General features: G+C 38.5%; 2 protein-coding genes across 4 annotated transcripts; one reads left to right on the plus strand and one right to left on the minus strand.

The window, feature by feature from the left end:
- Positions 1-137: 137 nt before the first annotated feature.
- Positions 138-21,606, minus strand: gtpbp3 (GTP binding protein 3, mitochondrial). 3 transcript variants are annotated; one of them, XM_026323798.2, is made up of 12 exons: positions 21,277-21,606; positions 20,610-20,875; positions 19,860-19,946; positions 18,978-19,060; positions 18,572-18,691; positions 16,704-16,776; positions 15,710-15,832; positions 14,180-14,345; positions 11,957-12,087; positions 10,988-11,174; positions 10,417-10,660; positions 138-2,338 (listed from the first exon to the last, which is right to left on the minus strand). In XM_026323798.2, the coding sequence occupies exons 1-11, from the start codon at positions 21,363-21,365 to the stop codon at positions 10,429-10,431; spliced, it is 1,557 nt and encodes a 518-aa protein (XP_026179583.1). In that variant the 5' UTR covers positions 21,366-21,606; the 3' UTR covers positions 138-2,338; positions 10,417-10,428. The 3 variants fall into 3 exon arrangements, with proteins under 3 accessions (XP_026179583.1, XP_026179582.1, XP_026179581.1); XM_026323797.2 differs by having other exon boundaries at positions 10,988-11,162; positions 15,689-15,832; XM_026323796.2 differs by having other exon boundaries at positions 15,689-15,832.
- plvapb (plasmalemma vesicle associated protein b) lies at positions 2,125-8,029 on the plus strand. The gene is made up of 9 exons (XM_026323799.1): positions 2,125-2,361; positions 2,675-2,851; positions 3,143-3,221; positions 3,570-3,771; positions 3,851-4,070; positions 4,890-5,039; positions 5,256-5,384; positions 5,816-5,895; positions 6,835-8,029. Exons 1-9 carry the CDS (start codon positions 2,158-2,160, stop codon positions 6,836-6,838), a joined length of 1,245 nt encoding a protein of 414 aa, XP_026179584.1. The 5' UTR covers positions 2,125-2,157; the 3' UTR covers positions 6,839-8,029.
- Positions 21,607-24,320: the final 2,714 nt, after the last annotated feature.

The raw sequence follows: 24,320 nt of genomic DNA on the forward strand, positions 1-24,320 counted from the left end.
GTGCTGTTTTGATGACATGTCACTGACAGATCTCCTGTTAATATTTTCTAATTGTTTTATCTCTTCTGTTATGATCAGTTAAATTTGTTAGTTTAAGCTTGCTGATTTCTGACAGGACAATTTTTTTTTTCTCTCTCTTCTGAAGTTTTTGTGAATGAATCTTACACGTGAAGCGTAACAGGTAGACTTACATGGGAATTTTAGTGTTAGTGATCATAGCTCATGGACGTGCACCTGCTGATGAACCAGTGGTGTTCATCAGCCTGAAACAAGTAATTTAAGTGTATGCAGTTTGATGAATCTGGCTTGAATCACCTGTATGAACAAGCCTCATAGGGAAAGGTAAGAGGAATTTACAAGAACACAAAAATGTTTCTGTATGAGATTCAATGTGTAGATACACTTTTTGAAGTTGTTTACATGTATTACATATTTTATATTTTTCATGTTTATATATAGATTTTTTTTTTTTTTTTTTTAATTTTATGCCTTCTACTTTTTTCTCAGCAGATGGCAGCACATGCCAGCTTGAGAAAAAGCCAATTCTGACCTCAGATGCCTTAACTGGAGCTACTGTGGTTTGTGCAATTCCATATTACAGCGTATTCATATAGGTATCATGTTTATGTTTAGATGCCTTTATTGGTGTTAATGTGATTCTGCAAATCTGTGATACGAAGGTCTGAATCTACAGGACTATTTGTCAGCATTATTAAGCAGTTGTAGTGCCTACTGTTGAAACAGTGTGTTTTATCCACATATAGCATGACTAATCCTGCAGTGATATGTATATTTTCCTGTCACCTTAAGGTGTCTGTCTTCAGCCTTATTTTCCTGTTTTTTTTTGTTGAGAAGTCTATCTGATGTCTGTCTTGACTGCTGATAGTCACTCATTTTCTGCCACTCTTTTTTTTTTTTCCTTGTGAGGACAGGTTGTCAGGCAGACAATGGGGAGCAGGAAAACCCTGGGCTCAGAGGACCTTTCACCTTTCACACCCCTCCGCAGAAAAGCTGTTCATTCCTTAACGTCATGACTGCTGATAACCATCCGTGGGGGGGTAGCGGGTGGGGATCCAGTGTTATTCCCTCATCCCTGAAGAATGACAGGTCCCTATTGTTTTCATTCTTTCACTCCTCCGCTGCAATGACTCTTTTCCGTGCTTGCTTAGAACAGGATATGATGACTTTTTTTTCTTTTGGTTTGGTGTTTTCTACTTTTTTAGTCCTTACATAGTTTACATCGGTCATCCACCACCAGAGGAACATGAACATCTCTAAGGGGTCTATTTCACTGTGCCACAGGTGGAGTTATCTTTCCTGGTTTCCTAGTGGAAAATGAGTACACACTCAAGTGCTGTTCTTAATTGCAATTTTGAGATACTTGTACTTGAGTATTTACATTTGATGCCACCTTATATTTCTACTCACTACATTTCAGAGGTCAATGTAGGTATTTTTATTCCACTATTGATAAAACCTGTGACTATTTAAGAACAGTATTTGAAAGTAGGAACAGGTATTTTTACACTATAGTGTTACTACTTTCAAGTAAATGTTTTGAGTACCTCTTCTCCCATTGTGCAGACAGAAGCAGTAACATAAGTCAGTCAATATGATTACAGTTTGGTCACTATGTGATGTTTTAATGTCATAATTTGCCTACAGGGGATCTTAAAGCTTTTATTAGTCTTCATGTCAGTACAATCCCTTTTTTTTTTTTTTTTCAAACTGTAGGATAATGTGTGATAACTTCACCAGTGGTGCAGCTGGAGGCTTTAACTGTCACAGAGGTCGATGAGGGAGGAAAGGGGAAGGAGGGGAGGGAGGGCTGGGCCAGGATGGACTGTAAGCGTGCCTCCAGCAGCATTTATAAATATGCCCCGTTTACACACCTAAGGGTCATTGTTTACATCCGTACGTGCCATTTCTGCTTTTGTGTTCCTGCACACTGACAGTGTGGCACATCCGAAGACTAAGATAAAAACAAGTTCTTCCTTGATTTCTGCTTGGCAACCTGAAGTCTCAGCACCTGCTCTGCAGAGAAGACAGGAAGCTTTGTGGATTTTTTTTTTTTTGTTTGTTCGTTCTTTTTACAACCAAATAATCCCCGTTTAGAGCTTCAAAAAGTCAGCTGTCACCATTTCACCTCCAACAGTCATGTACAGCTCAGGCTACTCCCAGGCGAAGTTAGGTCTGGCGGTTAGGGAGCACCCACGCAAGCCCAAAGGAAAAAGCTGTGGCTACTATATGAGGATCATCTTCTTCTTTTCCTCTTTAATCCAGTCTCTGATCATCGTCAGCCTGGTGCTCTTCCTCATCTATGGACAGCCAGAGAAGTCTGCAGAGGAGAAGAGGGTTGAGGTCAGTGATTTTTTTTTTTTTTTTTCTTTTTTCCCCCCTGCTCAGAAAGTGTCAAAATAATATCCAGCAATATAACCTGTTTAATTTGGTGTATATTTTAAACCATGGCTTTAAATAATAATTTGAGAGTTTCTCCACTAAAGAGGTTAAAATACTTAATTTTAATAATTAAATGTTTTTAATGCAGTAAGTTTTGATCAAACTCTTGGGTTTATTGTTATCTTTTTGCCTCACCTTATATTATTATATTACCATGTTCTGAGTTTTAAAAAGCAGTGATGCTGATTATGCTGAGTATTGTGCTATTCTAAAGGAACTGCAGCTGAGCTTCAACAGACTGAGTGACAGCCACGTCCAGCTGAGGAAAGAGAAAAGCGAGCTGATAGCTCAGCTGGGAGCTCGCACAGCTGAAAAAGTTTCTTTGGAGAAAGTGCTGGTGAAGCTGAAGACTGATGCCAACACCACACAACAAGAGCTCAAAATGAAATTAGTAAGTAGATGATAAATTTGGAAAATATATCCTTAAAAGTAAAACCACTCTTTTGCTAAAACCTAGTGAGCATGAGGTAAATATGTAAAAGTAGTTATCTTTGGAAAAATCCTCTTTTTTAGACAAATTCAGACTAAAGGTAATAAGTAATAATTTACAATGTGCAAATTATACAAAATGATTTCCTGAGGCATTGTTGAAGTTTTTCCTGTGGGTCACTGTGGTAATAAATAACCCAAATCATTAATCATCCTAAATTTTTTTTAATTTTTAATTTTTTTTATTATTCAGCAAACCTGTGAGAGCAGAAGTTCGACATTCAGCATCATGGCACGGCGCCCCAGCCCTCCAATCCAGATCCCTACTAGCAGTATGTACTCAAATACCACGTCTTCAGGGACGTTAGTCTAATGTGCTAAAACTGAAAAATTACTCCATACCGGCTACTACTTATAAACATTCACTGCACTAAAAGCATTGCCCCTGCCAATAATTGTGTAAAATGAAATGCATACAGTAAGATATAAGTGTATCTCAAGCACAAAGCAGTTCTAAATAAAGCAATCGGATAACGTTAAGTAAAAAGACTAACACAGTTTCTAAAAATACAAAGTGTTTATAAGTTGTTAATAGATTGTCATAAGCAATTTGGGTGCTAATCAGACTAAACAGTTTTAAGTTTTCCTGTGACAATAGTTTTTTTCCCCTCTCTCTCCAGGTGAATTAAAAACTTTGCAAAGCCTTAATGCCCAGCAGAAAGCTATGATAAATCTCATCGAGGCAAACTTCACCCAGACAGTTCAATATCTGAGTCAGGAAAGAGACAACGCCCTCAAAGACCGAGACACGCACCACCAGGATGCCATCACCCAGCGCAGGGAGAACACCATACTGAAGGAGGAGCTCAAGACCTACACCGGGTACTGTCTGCTCCATTACTGTAGCTGAAAATTTAAGAATAAAATCTGAGAGTTTAGTTCGATTTTTCTTTCCAACCAGGAAATGCAAAGAGGACTTTTCTGAATCTTTGGCTGGGATAAAAACAGTGACCCGAGAGTTTCTGAACCAGATCAACACCATATTTCCCCACGATATGACCTTTTACCTCACCTGTGAAAGCCAGAAGGGGCAAATGGAAAAGATAAGAAACAGCTGCAGCAACCTGTCCAGAGATGTGGAGAATAAGTTCCAGCTCTATTTGGACAATGTGGGAAAGAAGGTGTGTCCATACAGCAAGTTTTATGATTTACACATGCGAGGGTTTAATGAGTAAAACATCTCAAATTTTCCATTAACAGACTAAAATAGAATTTAGTGGTGGAAGAAGCACTCAGATCCTTTACTTGCATTAATATATTAGACCAACTATATAAAACCCTGCTTGAGGGGTCACCAGATAAACCTGAGGCGGTAACTAGTACCTCCAGCCATCAAATCAATGTAATGGAATAAAAGTACGTCAGCCAAGACTGAATTACTTAAAGTACCCCAAAGTTGTAATGAACTACAGTACTTTGAGTAAATCCATTTCCACCACTGCTTATGTGGGTTTTTAGTGTTCAGTGTTAACAGTCCTTTTCCAGTCAACCTGTCTTTAGATTCTTGTTAAATTCGATGAACTATTCAAAAGAAAAAACTGAATAGGAAACCAGTTTCCCATGGGAGGAAGTTGGTCCACTTCATCATCCGTGATAAATCTAGCTAAAGAGACAGATGTCCTCTGTGCCAAACTTCAGGTCAAAGCAGAGGTGAAGCATGTGGCTCTGCTGATAAAGCAGTAGTGTGCAGAAAAAAAAAAAACATATCCTCAGCACGTATGTTTTTTACTCATTAAAGCAATTTTACATGGAAACAAGAATCACTGAAGGAAACACATTTGGTACAACAATGTACTCAGCTTTCATCACTAAAATCCATTATCCCTGTTGATGATATCATACCTGCACCTTTCTGCTGCAGTATCCAAGAAAGCAAACACTGCAAATGAGATTTATTTATTATTATTTAACTATGTGGAAATAATACATATATTTTCCAGGTATCAGAGATCCAAGCCACGTCCAGTCGTCTGGAGGTACGGAATTCACACCTGACGTCTGACCTTCAGCAGTGTGAACGCAATCGCACTGAAACGGCCGTTGAGGTCACCAGGCAGCAACAGCTCAAGCAAAAGATTCATGATGACCAGGTAGATATCTTTGCACAGGTGTATGTGTGGGTGAGAAGTGGGAACAAATGGAAAGGTCAATGGAACAAGCTGACACTCTCAGTATTCTGGTTATAAAGCTATGACTTGACATTGTAAAATGCTTTGTATACAATTATCTACAGTAGCATGAGAGATATGTGTTAAAGGAACACTTCACATTGGTTTCCATTTAAAAATAAGGTATATTTTCTGCAGATGGAGAAATTGCTGTTGGAGCAGAACCGACTGAGAGAACAGAAGAGGCTACAGGAAGCAAGTTTGGCTCTCAAAGAAAAAGAAATTCAGACCCTCAAGCAAACGGTGTCTTCTCAGCCCAGTTATAAGGTAAAATAAATAAGACCAGTAGTTCACTTAGTGTGTAAGAAAAGAAAGTACCTGCAAATGGTTTCAAACCATGTAAAGCATTAATCTAGGCTTGCCTCTGATTCTCCACATCACTCAAGGGTGTCAAACTGGAAATCAAAAGGTTTGAATTCCTCGTTTAATTTTCAAGTAATTTCTGGTTAAATGTCTTGTATTTAACTTTCTGAGCCACTACTTTTTTTTTTACCTTAACTACATGGGCAGTGCAGGGGGAAAGTGGTGTGTATCGACTCAACACTAAAATTTTATGAGGACTGCAGGAACAGGAGTCACAACTTCAACATAACACATATTTTCAAAGTCTGTAGTTTTTAGTGTGTAGAAAAGATACTCTGTAAAATAAAAGTGTGTTTAAAAAAAAAAAAAACTAAAATAATCTTATTTGTTTGCAGCCTTTTGTTCTTAAAGGTAATGGCCTACATGCTACCCCAGAGCAGGACAGACAGACTGTGCCATCAGCAAACCTCCAGCGGTAATCTTTATTTCATGTGCCAGATTCTGATTACATATATAAATTCTGAATACAGTTATCAGGTTTTGTTTTTTACTGACTGAGACTTCTTTGGTCTTCATAATAAAATAGTGCTGAAACAAGACTACGGGTCTACAGTCACTCTCTAACAGTAAATGTCAATGTCAACATGCAAAAATACTAAGACATATGTGTATATAGTACCACTATATACACATATGCTGAACAGGAATTGGACAGCTTCAGCACATGCCTGAAAATTAGAATTTGAGATTTCTGTAATATCAAAATCCAATAAAGTAAATCCAATAGCATACAGCAAAAATGAACTGTTAATGTACAGTACTTAATATTCCACATATAGAACAGAACTTGTGCCCAATTTACAACACAGTGTCTATGACAACACTCTACTTCCTGGGTCTTGTAAAAGTTTATATTTGTTCAGACAAGTGACTTAACATTTAACGATTAGAAGCAGAAAACCAAGATCTTGTCACCCTAAGAAAACATTACATGTTAAAACACAGATTAGAAGCCAGAATGTTTTGAAGCATTCAATATTTCAAATTAGCAATGCATACTATCAGCTGTGACTGAATCACATCAAGACGAAAGACACTTAAAAACACAATGATTCTGAATCTCACCAGTAGTGGGTTAAGGCAGGTGCTCCATGTGTGGAAGCACGACTCATGAGACTGCTAGTTGGAGTCCCGCCACCAAACTGTGATTCAGGTCTTCCACTCTCTGACTCTGTCTCCTCTCCTTCCTGCCCATGTCTCTGACTTATTGACTAAATAAAGTCAAAACGCTATAAAAAAAACTTTAGATAACATCCCCCCAATTTTTTTCTTTGGTGGAAAACAATGCGCTTCCATAATGCATATCTTTAGATGTTTGTCACTAATATTCATTTATAATTGTTTTGTCTTTCAGGTGAGATGTACACTGGCATAGAAACAGCTGCAGGCACCATTGATCAACATTTTGCTTTGAAAGAATTTAAAAAGGACATGTAGATATTCCTGATACAACACATACTTACCGCTGATGTTTTTTGTATGCTTTGCTCAGTTTAAAGGATAACAGAAGTAGTGCAAACTTTGCTATTAGCTTCAGGTAATGCAGGTAAGCAGCATTCATAAGGGCAATAATACTAGTCTCAGTGTTAAGAATAAACAAATTCCCTCAAATCATTTTTCACACATATCAGAGTCAGAAGGAAAGCAAACAGAAGATGTATCTGTATGGAGTAGCATTACATTTAGCATTACAGCTAAATGCATATTTAATCTACATCTAAGGCGACTGGTCAAACTGACCTCATCACTCTGTCAAACGTGAAAAGTGATGACTGCCTTTTAACACGAGTTCTTGTTTCCCTAAACCGCTGCAATGGAGATAGTGATAGCAAAGTTAACACTAGCTTTAGAGCTAGTGGGTTTGAGTTAAGTCTAAGTATCGTTATAGTGAGGTGTAAAAATTTCCACGACACTAGTGTAAATATTTTCTCTTGTATGTCACCCACTGTGTTAGTCTAGTTAAGAAACTGACACTGGAAAATCACAAATTCAAATTAACAAAGAGCCCTTAGTTTCTTTTGTCCCTCTGGCATTAAACAAGAACTCAGACAGGACTTTGGGCAGCAGCTGCACATTTGTCTGCTATAAACAGAAAACTCTTAAAATAGCTGCATTTTTGTTTCCTAGTAACACACACAATGGAATTTTATCACACCCCAGATAACAATACACAGTCATAATTACACCATCATATAGTTATTATAACAATGTACAGTATAGCAGAAACAGGGAGGAAAGTAGGGTTTTTTTTTTTAAACTTTGTGTAAGAAACATTAAGGCTATAGGCCTATTTATTATTTTTATGGGACATTTTACAAGTACAGTAGGTGTTATATGACCTGTTTTCAAACTTTACTGCTTCCTTTTCCTTTCTTAAGCACAAGACCATGGGCGCACAACACAGCACTGTAATGTCGCTGCAAACACCTGTTTTTTCTTGGAACTTTAATATAAAAAAGGTGCTATTTTATCTATTCTGTAATGATATGAGCATAAAACTGCTGTATTTTCTGATTTGTATTAAAGCTTATACTTCCTGAGAACTCTTGGTCTGCAGATTTGAGTCTCTACATTTTGTAATTTTGACAAGTATTAGAAATCCCTTCCTTGTTGTAATAAGAAAACAGAAGGTTACACTTTCAGGCTCACTGCTGATGGATGTGAGTGTTACAGGTGAGTGAGTCGGCCTCCTGTCCTCAGGAAATCCTTTGTTTAACATGAAGTGTTTTCAATCTCACAGAACTGGAGACACTCACACATACACCCTGACTTTAAATCAAATGGGTACAGGGTGGAACTGGCTAGACTGGATCCGACTACGTCAGTTTCATACCTCAGGACAGCTGTTAATATTATACTAGAGGAAACTGACGGACAGTGTTGTTGTTTTACGTTATTAATTGAAAAGTATCAATTGACAAAACACACCTGCAGGCAAGTGGTTAAGGCTGGTTAAAGCCTGGCCACCTCTCTGTTCTTCACTGACTAAATAAGGGTAAAAAGACACTAAATTTACACAAACTTTAACAAGTTTTGCTACAGAATTTTGTAAAGAAATCCTTGTTGCCCAGATAATGTCTGTTTTCCTCTCCTGCCACCAGCAGATTAAACATTTTCACTCACACTAATAGATGGATTTGCACAAAGCCTGGCTGTACATGGTTCAAAACTGAAATCTAAATTTTGCAAGTTTTCTAAATATTTCTCCCTGACATTTCATGAAAACCCATCCAATAATAATTTTAAACAACACTTTTGAAAACTTCTCTACTAAAGTTCAGAATTATGCAGTTAAAATGGGATAAAATGACTAGAACAAAAACAAGATTGGAAATACAGTAGGCTGCTAATTATAGAAAGACTATTTTAAAAACATAAGGGATTCTGCATGTCTTCTTGTGGTAAACACTGTAGCCTAAAGGATATTACGCACAGCCGCTACTTCAAAGATGAATTTGGCTCCAAAATTTACTGCTTCTAATTGTGTGACAAGTACCCCTTTTAGTTTGAACCACCACCACCACCCTGTGTTGTAATTAATCAGGGGGAACATGAAAGAGACCAAAGAGGCTGACAGAGCAGTGCGGAAAGAAGGTCAGGTAGCAGAACTGGAACGGTGAGACAAAAAGGCAAGGAGACGGGCAGTTGTGCTGGTATACAGAGGGTAAATGTCGTCAGAGACTGGGAGACAAAAACTGAACGGGGGAAGAAGGGTGAGAAGTTCAACAAGGAAACATAAATATCTGATCAAGGTCAGATTGACAGGTGAACAAAGGGCACAGGGAGCACTGCCTCCAAAGCGTTTTCCACAAAACAGAAGGGGGACCTGGGTCATTTCGACTTTACGTAGTATGTATATTGTCTTCTGCTTCATGGTGGATGAAAATTGTAGTTACAATGGGGGAAAAAAAACAAAAAAAAAAAACAGGACCTACAAAAAAAAACAATATCTAACGTGACATCACCTACCGTGTATCAAGAAATTCAACGTCATCATTAAAACTTTGTAAGAACGGCTAACGGTTTATGATAAGTAAAAACACATTTATAAATTGGAAGCTCAAAGCGAATCTCTGTTAGATGTGCAAAATGGCAACACATTTGCTATGCAAACAAACAATCAGGAACTGAGAACTATAATAGTTCTTACAACACTGTTTTAGGCGACTTTTTTAGCTCCTATTTCACAGTAGGTATTCTTTTCAGGTCACGTATTTTCTCATTTTTTGTCAAACATGAAGCCAATGCAGCTCCAGCAACTGGGATTTTTATAGTTAGTTTAAGTGGTGTAACCAACAGCTTTCACATGGGAAAAAAACTCACACACAGACTAGTCTGCAAGAGGGCTTCCAGCTAAATATAATGTTACAGGAGAGGATGGGTTTGCGCCAACTCAAAGCTTCCAAAGCAAAGACAAGAAAATATGATGAGGCATGTATCACCTCATTGAGGCAGGAGTGGGTGGACATGAGTATGTAAAATATGGAGGTGAGGGGGGGGTGGGGACTCTGCAGAAAAACTTTAGGAACCATTGATTTAAAATTTCTCAAATTATACAAGAACTTTGAGGTATTTCACAAAGTTTTCTGTGTCAGCATGTGAAAAGACCACTCACACAAATGGGGTGAAGCTGAAATGATAACTGCTCCCAAAAACAAATTCTACATTGTCCTGCAGTACAAGTAAACACCCATACTTTGTGACTTAACACTTGTTCAGTATATGGGCCTCAGAGACACCTGTTATCATGCTGAAACAATTTCACTCTGTTAAAAAGCATCAGAAAACAAACATGCCTGTGTCTTGGGAGCAATGAATCTGAACTCTGGCTGTGCCTCGAAGCACAAAGAGGTTGAGACCTTTTGTCTGTTTTCTTTACTGATACTCTGGGACCAAACTGCTTTCCTATAATCACATGCATTTTGTGTTTTCTCACCTACTCATCTGGCTATTTTCCAATGCAGAAGTCCTTGAAGATAATATCCAGGATCTCTTCTGCTCCAACCCGTCCAGTGATCCTACCCAGGCTGGTCAGAGCCAACCGGACACCCTCAGCTGCCAGAGCAAGGTCGATGTCACGGTACCGCTGGTACTGAGCCAGAGCCATTACACAGTGCTGCAGGTGGGCCCTGTGGCGGGCCTGGGTCAGAGTGGGCACACCAGACAGGGGGTCGCCACACCTAGAGAGGAAGTATCAGAGCAATAAAAAAAAAAGTCGTTAATTTGCAGATGCTGCATCCACATAAAAAGATTTTGATATTTATGTACTTAAATACAAAAAATATACTATGTCAGGTTTTGCAGTTTTAATTTTAAAGGAGGGACAGACCTAGCAAGAGCAATTAAAATAGGACAGAGACCAATGTTAAGGTAGCACAAAGATACTATGGCAGGTTGAAATGAATCCATTCTTATATTTATTTGAATTCATACAAATGCATAAAAGTCCTGCAAAAGATAAAATGTAAATCCAACCAGAAGCACAACAGAACATTACTGAAACTCACAGAGTCTTGACACTGCTGTGCAGCACTGTGAGGAAGTCCTGCAGTCCTTCATTAGTGTGACAGGAGATCAGACAGACAGGAGGAAATCCAGAGACCTGTCTCAGCTCCCTGCCCAGTCTCTGTCTCTGATCTTCAGGCAGCAGGTCAGTCTTATTCAGCACCAGGAGATACCTGTCTGCAGAAAATGCTATGATTAAAAAAAGAAAAGGACATTTTAATGAATATGATTGATATGATAATGATACAAAACCTTATAGTTAGCTGTGTTAAATCATTCAATAATGATGGCGCCAGAAATTTTATTTGAGTGAGTGATGTAGCTCATTCTGACGTTAGCCAACAGTGTAAATTTTAAAGTTAGTTTACTAGCGTTTTTAATGTGAGTAATTGTCTTTTCACGGTAATTGTCTTTTCATGGAGCACATATTCAATCTGTGGTGGGGCGGCAGACAGGAGGGACCAATCAGATTTCAGGGGTTAGCCAGTGCCACCCCCAGCCAAACCGGTGGCCACGCCCTTGTTCTGCCATAGCGCCAACTTTACTGAAATGCGTTGTGCGACAGTGATTACGGTCCGTGTGGAACAATGATCCCTAGGTGGAGCAGGTTCGATAACGCAAGTGATAGTAAACGAATCCTCAAGGCAAAGAATTTGCTTCGAGCATTTTTTGTAATCGAATTCCTCGATTTCCTCGAGGATTCGCTGCAGCTCTACTTTTAAGCACTTAGTAATGCAAGACAGTTGTGAGGAGTGACCTTTGCCACAATACAATGTGACGATAGAACATAAATCAAGTCAAAGTTAAACATCAAACAAGAGAGTGGTTTAACTTCAACACTGGAAAGTGATCAGAGACTAATTCAATCACAGTCAAACAAAGGTATTATATTGTGTTTGAAGAGCCTTTAAAATACAGTTGGAAGTTTCACAGAAAATCCCATGGAAGCAAAACATGTCTGGGTCTTGTACCTGTGTCAGTCTGCTCCTGGGTTGGCAGAATACTCCTCAGGTGTTCCCAGAGAAAGACAGCGGCTTGTTGTGCATTACAGGGGAGGTGAGCACAGTCCACAACCACCAGAGTCAAATCTGCCTGCTCCACCCTGGACACAAGTAAACAGACTTTCATTTTAGCCATGTCATGAGATTAGTGCAGAGACTGGAGTAGTGTCATCATTCCTATATGATATGAGGCTTAAACTTCGGCTTTTGACATATGACACACCTGCCATCTGTATCTTGTCTCAAAGACTGCAATACACTAAACTTGGTCATCATATCGACATTATCTAGATTACTATACTCCCTGTGGCTCTCTGCTGTCTTGTTTTAACCCTCATGTACTGTTCAGGATGTTCTGACCCACCAAAGGTCATTTTTCACTCTTGGCCATAACTTTCACTGTATTTCACCAAATGGAATGATTTTTGTTGACAAGCCTTAATTTGACACAAATTTCGGAAATATGATCTAGAAATTTTCCATAGGTCAATAATACACTGTGGGCAAATTCCCAACCGTGGATGTTTTTGCCCCATTGACTGCCATTATAACAATTTTTGGACTGCACAGCCATGACACTATATAATCATGCATTCTTGATGGTTGGTGGTTTCCCCTGTTGGGAAGAGGTAAAATTTGTTTTTACTGTACTAATTTTTACTGTTGACAACCAAGTGGCCCCATTGACCCTTTACACATGCCTGTGCATAGGCCTGAAGTTGATTAACAGATTTAAGCAAAATGTTGAAAATAACATTTATCTGATACATTTTTACAGCAGTTTATTTTAGTGGATGTTTTCATCCCGAACATAACAAAAGGGTAGTGTTTTCGGCACAGCGCACAAGGGTTTAAAAAAAGAACAGTACTGTATGTTCCACAAATTTGTTTAATGTTTCAGAAAACTGGCTAAACTGATTTTGCTTGATATACTCTGTGCACTCCTGCACCTCCTTTCCACTGTGAGGTAGCAGCGGATGCTTGTACTTATCACATCCTTCCTGTAGTGACCTAGGTCATGAGTCTCTGACCTGCTCCCTGCACAGAAAATCGCTTATGGGATACAAGCTGCCCACCGTTTCTATAGCCACCAAGTCTACCAGATAACTCAAACAGTAAAGGACTTACAGAATTTCTGCACTGAAAATAGTACTTTTTTAAATCCAATTTTCACCTGACTTTTCATTGATGTTTTTCATCTTATTCCTCTACAAGTAATCAAAAAATCTTGAGATAATCATATTTTTGTAAATAATATTTGAATTGAAATGTAGTGTGCACAATAGCATCATAGTTTCAGTGTAACAATTTAGCACAAGTACTTTGGGAAACACTTGACGTGTTGTTCTTGAAAAATCATATTTTACAGTGAATATTTACTGAAACCCTGAAGTTGTGTAGATTGAAGGCTTTCAGCCAAGAGCTACGTTAGAGCTGATTTACTAGATATAATTTTTGCAACAGACAAAGGACAAGGACTGGAACCTTCCATCTACAAATCAATTAATCAAAGTGGAAGTGTGTGAGATGCATCCATTTTCTTTCTGCTCCCAAGCATGAGAATCAGTGTAAAGCACATCAGTCTACATGTATGTTTATAAACGTTGATTTACTACTGTGTGTATTAGTCAGCATGTTCATTTTTTGTTGGCACGTTTGACTGTTGTATATGATAAATCAGTGACGACAAATGCTTCAAGTACTGCTATTCTTTTCTGGTATAAACAGTGGAAGCAGCTGTCAGTGAACAGACCATATGAACAGTCATATGTGTCCATTCTCTACATCATACATGAACAACATCTTAATGCTGATAACGCTAAAACAAGGAAAGGTGGATCTTCATTATGCAATCTCCAGAGTGTTTGTCCCATGTATTTATAACCATGGCTCAGTAATAACATAAACTGTGGAGGTTACATAGACATTACAAAAATTAGCATGGTGTACACGGGAAAAACAATGACTAACATCTTCCTTTCTTTGTCTTCAAGACGATATTAGTTCCCTGACTAATTTGTTCAGTGTTATATTACATGTCAACAGTTGCTGTACTTTTCTAATGTGCTGTACTGCTGCTATCTTGAATCCTGCAGTCAAACATGGATAAAACTTTAGATTTTTGGTCTGCGTTGCCTAAATGTTCGAAGACATTTATTTAACTGAAATTTGTTATTATTTACTTCTCCCTACCTTTCCCGAGCCCGGCGGACCCCCTCTTTCTCCACCAAGTCCAAGCTATCTCTGAGGCCGGCTGTGTCACTTAAAAGAACAGGGAAGCCACCAATGTCCAGTGCCGTCTCCACTACATCCCTGGTGGTCCCAGCAATGGGAGACACAATGGCAGCAGGTCTCTGGCCTGGATTTAAAAATGTTCAACAGTTACTGTAGTAACTGACATAACACAACATAACATAACCCCTCTAACACATTAACTGCGCTTTACCCTATTTGTCCCGATGTAGAACTATTTTCCTACTAAAGAGCTGATATGTACAACATAACACTGATATTCATCAGTCATCCTTTCTTTATTCTTTATTTAGGAACTGGGTTACACATCCTCAAGTATTTCACATCAAAAATCATTTGATTATTATCATTATTATTATTTCTCTGTACTGTCTGGCTGTGAGAAGTGGTGCTGGGGAAGACTAATCAGACCAGGAAAGATTAACAAGATTTTATCTAAGGTTTGATAAATACGCCTATTATTCTGATAGGAAGCCGAGCAGAGCCCCTGCCAAACCTCTGCTCAGGACAGTTTTTATAAAGTGATTCAAAATGAATTCAGGATACAACAGCATAAACAAACTTAACCTCATGCAATGACCAACAAGGGTTTCATTAGTTTGACACAAAGACACTGAAAATGTCTGAAAAGAACTGATTTAACGCAAGAGAACACTGCAATATATTATATAGAAAATATTTGCTCTTGCATTTATGTATGTAATTTTAATTAAGCTTATTGGAGACTGAGACACCAATATTGTCTGGAGCACAGCCAGTATCAAAATAATAATATCGGAAACAATAATATCAGCAAAGTCAAAATATTTATGCGTGCCAACAGCAGGTTCTACTGTTCATAGAAGGTGTTTCATTTTTAGATTTGATTCTTGCACTTTGAAAAGATTATTGTATTAAACAGATGGCTTTGACCTTCCTGTCTTTTATATGAAACGGTTAGGTTCAACAAAACTATTTAGGAAAAAAAAAAAAACCTTGGAAGGAGTTCTAAAACAATCTCACCACAAGGTCCATTAGTAGTTTAGTAGCTGCAGTTCTAATGATATAGCTGTACATCCGTAATTCCATAATAACAGGGCAAACTATCTGCTGAGGAAGACTGTGATTTGACTGAAAGCTTCAGAGCAGCTACTAATAGATCTTAATGTGACAGTTTTTGTCAATCTTTGCCAGGTTTTTCATATATTTTGTTATATTCTGGGAGATGAAGGAAGACTAAAAAAAAAAGGTCATACCCTTTTTCACAAGTTGAAACAGAACCCTGGAAGATAGAGTCACTTAATACGACATTCTAAATTTGCTTATAAGTCTGGTCTAATAGAAAAAAAAACTTTCCTTCGGTTTCTAGATTTTATTGAATGATACACAAAAAACAGCCTGTGCTGCTTATGGCGTGACAAATATTGCTCTCACACAAAGAATGTGTGTTGGTTTTCTTTTATCTCTTACAGATTGTGTTAAGGAGACTACTTTTCCCTGCATTGGCAGCTCCTGCGATGACCACCTGGACGCCGCTGCGAAGCCTTTCACCCCGCCTCTCATCCTTTAAGTGTCTCTCAATTTCTGCTTGTAAATCATACACCGATTTGTCCACTGTTGGGGGGGGGGGGACGACAGAGGTGTGAACAGGACATGACAAAAGATTCACTTACATGGCCTTATAAAAAGAAAAACAAAAAAAGACCTGCCTCCGCATCCTAACACATGCTGTCAGAGACATCTCTCTCTGAATATGACTAAAGTGGAGAAATGCTTTTAACAATGCAATACCTGTAGTAACCGGTAGTAACATATGTGTCTTCTATTTTTGGACATCAGTTTACTATTATTTGCAGCTCTGAGGAATATGCAAACATTCTGTGCCACCAAAACAAACAATACTTTCCAGGCTTTATTTTGTCAAAGCTTCAAACTTCTGAGGCACACACAGACACAGACACGCACACAGACACGCACACAGACACGCACACAGACACGCACACAGACACGCACACAGACACGCACACAGACACGCACACAGACACGCACACAGACACGCACACAGACACGCACACAGACACGCACACAGACACGCACACAGACAACTTCACATAAACTGAGAGCAAGGAAAACCTGTGCATACAGAGAACAGTTGGGCTGAAGACAGTGCTGTTGACAGCACTATTCCTGTGAGCCACATTGTAGACTGCTTTCGAAGGTAAGATGAATGTCTCTACTGTCCCCCTAGCCTTCTCCCCACACTTCCTACGAGGAAATTGCCTTTTGAACAGTTTGATGTATATGGCTTCTCCCCTACACTGCAGCAAGCTAACACGTTGGCCAGTTGAAGATCCAAACAGGAAAGCCAGCCGGACTCCTCTCAGTTAAGGCAGAACCTTAAAGACCCCTCTCATCTCCCCCTAAAGCCCCAGGGATGTTTGTCCTGTTATTTTTCTCCTGCACAGAGGGCAAAGTCCATACATACCTTGGTTTAAGACCCCATCCTCAATGAGCTCATCCTCACTGAAGTCAATGTAAGCCTCGACATGAGCCATACACTATAAGACATGCAAAACAAATATGAGAGATGGAAGTGTGAAATTATTCTGTAAGCCCCTTAATTAACACCCTGAAAACATTAAAATCAAATGTGCAGAGGGTCTTGAAAATAAGCTAATTATTTTCTATTCATGCTGTTTATGTGTTGAATTATTGGAAGGCAAACAGCACAGTAAAAGTAACTGACAACAATAATCTCAAATCATATAAAGTCCTGCTGGTACTTTATATATGTGCCACATTTCTGAGATTAATTTGAATGTAAAATACATAAAGGATAAAAGCGTCAGTGTTTCCACCACAGCATCTGATTGACACTGCGGAAAATAAACACAATAGTAGCATAGCTGCACAAAAACAGGAAGCATCAGATTCCCATGGTTTAATGCATTCACAAAAGTGGGAAGCAAGCATTTAGAAAAGAGGGTTTGTTTGGTCTTTAGATGAGGGTTTGACCCCTACCATCACACAGATGGTATATATCTGATTAATTGGATTACCAGAAATCTGAATAGATTCTAGGAACTATCCTAAGTAAACCGCTGACAAGCAAGGTTTCTCAAGGGAGAACACCTGGACCGGTTGGTCAGACCTGGTGCCAAAGTGTCTCCAAAACAGGCTTGCAGGTTTGGCTTGAATCCACTGAGCTGCAGTGTTCATCTGCGGTCAGTGACCTGCTGCTCTGAACTGCCTTAACAAAATGTGAAAGAAAAACTGTCAGGCTTTGCTTTAAAAGATTTTTAAATAGCTAAGATATAATACAATCCAAAGCCAAGAAATGTTGATATTTTTTCCTTTAGAAAATTACAAGTGCATGAAGTGGATCAATTACCCTGATGAAAATTTTACAGATGCACTGATTCTTTGCCAATATAATTTAACTTAATGTCAAGACTGGCTCAAGTTTCTAACACCTTCTTTTATGTATAGTATATAAGATATACTGTCATATATATATTGTACAAAAAAGTAAACAAACTGGTTTCGTTTTAGTGAGGCAGAACATTACAATACAGAGATTTTTGGATCTTCTTGTTTTTTAAAAGGGCAAAAACACAGCTGACACTTTGAGGTGCCTTTCCTCAGGAAAGTCCAAATTAACAGCTCAACAAGGTCTCTCAGCAGCAGTGACTCAGTTCTGATGCCAAGACAGTAAAAAAATTACACAGAACATTTGTTTGTATTGAGAAAATTCTCTAAAGAGAGTCATAGAGGTGCTGACCAGAGGTCACCAACGTGATCCCTACAGTCTCTTAACTCCAAAATGAGTTTCCTCCTTTAGAGCGAATTATATGGAATTTATTTCCTTTTTCCTTCTGACCTAATTTCATTTTTTTTGTTTTGTGTAATTTCTTTGTTTACTTTTTTTAGTTCTCAGTAGTGAACAGAAACACATGTACAACACGTCTACAGCGATATGAAAACAGGAAACCACAGATTCCCAAAAGGTAATCCACTAACGATGTGGTGCAAAAGCAGCTTAAGGGATACAACAGGAAAAATAATACAGGGTGTGAAACTACTAAGACCTGACCTACAACAGGGTACGTGTTATTTCCACTGTTTTTGGAGAAATTTATATGGACAAAGTCTCTTCTGGTAGAATTCCAGGAGTTCAACTTGTTCCTAATGCAGAACTTCCAATTTCGAAAAAACCCTTGTTCACCTGTCACTTCAAAGACAATGTGTAGGTGGATCCAAGTGTCAAGGTGGTCAAGATCAATTTGATTTATACATCAAGCTGGAAAAGTGAAAACTTTCCAGCACAGGTCTGTGTATTATTGATCAACCTACCCTTTTCAGTCTGTGGCTCCAGTCCTGATAAAGGCGTCCCAGTTCTCCTGACATTTGCCTGAGAGCCTGTCTCCTCTGAGCCTCTGTCTCTGCATGGATCAAATCTCCGAGACCTTCCACCTTCAAAGAGAATTACAATAGTTAAAATACAGTAGAACAGCTACCATGCATTATTTTCATTGTTAAATACAGTAGAACAGCTTCCATGCATTATTCTCATTGTATGGCTCAAAACTTTTCCCCATTTATGTGTATGATATCTGCTGATTATATGGTTGATATGTTATAGTGCCTGGGAAGTGATATAATGGGATTGCATAAACACATTTGTCTGGTACATACTCATGTACTTAGTTAGGAAAAGCTCGCAGTACAGAAATCTGTACAGATCTGTTTGTTGACCCACCTCTGTTAAACCTAGCTTTCCTGCTTGAAAGGCCCTCCGCGTGAACTCTCCAGCTTCAGCGGGTCTCATGCCAGGCATGCTTCCTGAGAAATGCACACCCACCCACACATCATACAAACATGAAGAATGGTATGAGGCGTGACGAGAGCATGCACACAGAGCACATACATGCAAACAGAAGAGGATTAAATACAAGGTCAATGTATGACTAAGGGTTAATTTGGTAGGAAAACAGGCACAACTAAGCAGGTTAAAGACATGGCGTTTTCATTGTTTTCGCAATCATTTTCACATCTTATCAGGAGTAGACAATAGTGTGCACACAATTCGGAAAAGGAGGTTCTGATCTGTTAAAGTATTTTATGTTAGCAAAATACTGTATTTTATATTCTACTGCCTGATTATACAACATTGTCAAAACTTATTTTAATTTAAATACATTTTAAAAATAATATTTAGCAAAGACACGATTCTGATTAGTGATAACCTTACTCTAACAAGTCACAGTCTTTTATTAGTTTTTTGATTTATACAATACTGCCCTCTATGAGGCCAAAGCCAGTACTGTGGTAAAAATATTACTTGTCAGTCACACTGGGAATGGCTACGCTTGCCAAGGCAAGTCTTGCTAAGCATCTCAGAAATAAGAATGCGTTCATCTGTTTTGCCTTTGAAGTCACAGTAATGGACAGTCAAATGACTCAACCCAATGCTGTGTTTAAAATTATATGCAGGCTTAGAGCTTAAAGTCAAGGCTGCACAGACAAATATACCATAAACATCTTGCATAATGATGGTGCACTAGTTTTACTGCATATTTGCGTTTTATTCTGCATGTATATCATATTTAAACATTGCATCATAATGACATGTATATGTTACCTAGAGCCTGTAAGACAGCAGTAATGACAGCAGGACCACCATGGATGTGGAACTCTACACTGTCCTCTCCTGTAAAACTGTGGGGAGCTGATGATATAAACACAAAAGAAACAGTCCAAATACTTTCAGTTAACAAGCAAACTTCTTTTACCTTAATCTACTGCAAGTGGATGACACAGATAAAACACTACTCAGAATCAAATTGATCAGCTCTAGCTCAGAAGATTAGCAATTCAAAATGACATTGAAAAAAAAAAATTATAACAATGCAGCTGGGACTGAATTACACACTATTTTGTTCATTTTACTGGACAAAACGCTCATGTACAGCTGTTTGCAAAATGGTTTGTGTTTAGCTCTTGAATGATAGTTTCTGGTGAACTATATTCCCTCATCCATACATGAATGTCTGTTTTATGCCAAATATGCTTTATATTACTGTTAATGTCAGCATGGCATCAAAATCAACTTGCAGACACTTGAGGCTTGAGACCAGCTAATATTTAACATTTGTGTTTTCTCTTTCACACATGAAAGTTTGATTCAGGATACAGTCTAATATGATGCAAACACACTGTATTAGCAGGATCCTATATTGTACTATAACATATAGTAAGCTGCTAATAAATCCTTGGACATGACACGGTAAGCAGCCCATAATGTGTAAACATTATGACACACGGCAGAATCTTTCACAGAAATATGAAAAAAAAAGAATTAAACAAATGTGTGTGGTTCAGGGGAGCACACCTGGGAACCAGAGGACAAGTCCACGGTCCAGCACTTCTTTGGACTGGGGGTCTGTGATGCTGCGTAAGAGAACGGTGCGTGGAGGAGGCAAGCTGTGTGTGAGCCCGGCCATACGCTTCAGTGCTGTAGCTGATGCTGGACCACTGACTCGAACCACAGCCACCCCACACCTGCCATGACCCGATGACAATGCAAAGATGGTCTCAGCATCAGCCAGTGTACCTGGGACTCCATGCCAGGTGGACAGGAGTCTGCCAAGTGAAGTTCTGTGGATAAGAAAAAGAGAAAACACACTGTAACCACTGATTATGTACTGCACTAGACATTTTGCACCCTACAAAAGAAAATAATTCTGGGCCACCTAGATAACGTTGCTTATATGTTTCACAGGCACCTGTTAGTCCTGGGGCCTTGGACCTAACCCTCCCCTGTTTGTGGCACCCATGGCTATTGCCTACATTATACCATAAAGAAAAATATTAGAATATTATGGAAACTGACAAAAGATAGTGAAGTTTTCGCTGCCTCTTGGTTTGGGAGCAGCTTAGTGTGGACTCATAAACAGAAGTGTTTGTGAATCCATTTAAAATGCAAATGTTCACTCAGGAGTACACAGGACAGCACTTAGTGAATTAGTGGCCAAAAAAGTTGAAATACCGCAACAAACCTTGTTCTAAGTGTGTGGCCGGCAGCTCTCCATATCCCGCGATAGACAGACAGCAGCATGTCCTTACTATCAGACACTAAATCTGTCATTTACCTGCCATGTGCCGTGTATTTGTCGTGACACAAACATTGCAAAATATGCTCCATCCCTGACAAAGGAAATTATGCCGCCGTTTTTCTCGGTAACTAATGGCAGACGGACCTGCGTATGTAACGTTTGCTGTTGAAGCGACAGAAATTGAAAATTCTTCACCAAGTTTAGCCCGCCATTAAAGAAACCTTAACGCCGTCATGCCGGTCACAACTCCACCGTTTCACATCAAGCTGTTGTTCTCCCGGCTGATTGTGATTGGTTAAGATTTTCCATAACGACCGCAGATTATAGAATCCCATTGGTCCATTCCCTGTCAATCAAAAGTAAGACACGCCCTACTGTGTGTTGTTAAATTCTGTCCGTATGGCAACTGTTGCCTCCGTCATACGTCGATAACACTGTTCCTATCTATCTATCTATCTATCTATCTATCTATCTATCTATCTATCTATCTATCTATCTATCTATCTATCTATCTATCTATCTATCTATAAATTATACTAACCATCTACTATTTTGATAAACAATTGTAAATTATTCTTTTAATTTAATCAGAACTGCAACTAAAATTTAAATCAATGGTTTTCTACCTTCTGCTGATTAGTAAATGGATATATCTGGTTTCAATATGTCGATATCTGTTAGATGCCAGTTTCAGTTCTGCTTTGATTTAGTTTTACAAGTAATGGACAAAAATATACAGGTACATGACTCTGGGTTTTACTGTAAAAATCATACTCTGAATGAGTACAATTAACCAAGTTAAAACATTTTACTTCTTCACCCAGTGTAATTTCTTAAATATTTGTGAGAAATTTGCTTTGCCAAAAAATATGTGTACGTAGTACATAATATTTGTTCAATGAATCACCCAGATTTGGCATTTATTATTTAACTTTTAAATTTAAATTATTTAATTTTTCTTTTAATATTTTTAGAATGATTGCTTAATTTAGGTTTAAGTTTTCATTATCATTATTTCTCTTGTCTAATATTTACTTATAATTATGGCTGATTTTCTGAGTAACAATCTTTCAACTGAATCTGGAAGATTCAGTGGATCTGTATTATTGCATGGGACAATGCAGACATATTAGGTTGCAAAATGTAATGCAGGAAATATGTCAGTTTATACTTTAACACACAAACAAACCAATTAAAAAAACACTTATTGGTGAAACCATGATACAGATCATTACCAAAAATGTGGTTCTTCAAAGACAAAATTTCTGCCTAAATGAAAATCAAGCTTCTGATGTCATCAAATTCATATCAACAGGCGTAGACTAAATAATAGAAATATGACACCACCACAGCATCTGAAATGACCATAAAGTTGAATCAACACCTCTCTAAGAGTGCCAACAAAAACTGAACATTATCAATTTTATGTGAGTAGGGTTTATTACAAGACTGCAAAGGGCCGTTGTTGGACCGGATTAGTTTTAATTAGCATTATGTAACTGAGTGTGCTATATGTGTCAAAAGTCAAAAAGTTTAATTATGCGTAATTGCTTTGATGTGTTTCTGATTAAAAATATAAGTGGTGTGCCCTAGCCGTCATGGTCTACATACATACAGCCTGCATATCCCAAATATAAACATAGTATACTACATGTGCACTGGTGTGTACCCACAGCAGCTTCTTGCAGCTGTCAGCCCAGAGGGTGGTGAGTAAGCAGAATTTCTGCTTGCAGACAAGGTGCGTCTGAGCTCTGAGCCATATGAAAGGGGAGGGGTGCCTGCCTGCCTGCACTGGGCTGGCTACCAATAGACTGCATACACTCTGAAGAGGCTGAGCCTGAGGACCGGGGAGCAATCTTTAACCTGGGATTTTAATAATTTATAGACTGCTCTGTGCAAAGCATGACAGCTGTCACTACAGCTGTTGAGCACAGTCAATACACAAACATCCTTGTCTTGCCTGACAAAAAGACTAATGAGGCCATGGATCTGATGAACAAGTTACCTCCACCCTCTTTACACACAGACCTACTTCTCAAATTGCAGGTGGTTTTAAAACAATGCACTATGACAGAAACACATACAGGCCTAACACTTTTCCAGAGAAAACCTAAGTCTACACCATCAATATTTGTTTTAAAGCTATAGATTTATTTTGGAGCAGGCCAACTAGGTTTGCTAATTTTAAAAGATGTAAAACAACTGTCAGCGGACATGGGAATAGAATTTTCCCAGTAAAGTAAGCCTTCCTATTTGGTTTGTTGAAGTGAATGGTGTAATAGGAATATTATATAGCTTCTGCATACACAATGTGAACTGCATTGTAGCATGTCCAGTGGGCTAGGGAGAGATATTACTTACTTCTTAGATCTGAGTGTCACTAAAAAATTGATCTATGAAGTTATTTTCTGCATTAATAAATAAGTCATAGTCTATTTAATCTTTGAAGACAGGATATAGTGCAGTCACTGTCACAAAGTCTACCTGCTATACTGCAGAAACTTGACTGATACACCTGCTGCTGAAAGGATTACTGTGTTTTTGCTACTGTAGGATAAACAAAGAGCACAAGAATTACTAGCATTTGTGTGATCACACGAATGTGCATATGGTATCCACTAATTTTGCTTGTAGAGGACTTATCTTAACTTAGCCCCTCAGGTACTAATTCTGGCCTCAGTTTGACGCCTGGCTGCTGGCAGAGGTCACTGCAGGGCAATAAATATCATTTCTCCTGGAGGACAGCACATTACTCTAACATACATGAATGAAAAAACTCTTATGGACTCTTTAGATTGGAATTCGCATGAAGAGAGAATAATGATTGTCAGATCTGGCTTTATTATATACCCTATTTCGCATGAATAGCTTGGGTTAACATGCGGATATGTCTGAGGCTGCAGTCTTGATAAAATTATTATAGGCTACTACCACAGTGAATTGTCCTGAGGTGTGTGCATGTGTGTGTGTGTGTGCGCGCGCGTGCG

Source organism: Mastacembelus armatus, chromosome 4 (genome assembly GCF_900324485.2).
Source record: "Mastacembelus armatus chromosome 4, fMasArm1.2, whole genome shotgun sequence".
Taxonomy (NCBI): domain Eukaryota; kingdom Metazoa; phylum Chordata; class Actinopteri; order Synbranchiformes; family Mastacembelidae; genus Mastacembelus; species Mastacembelus armatus.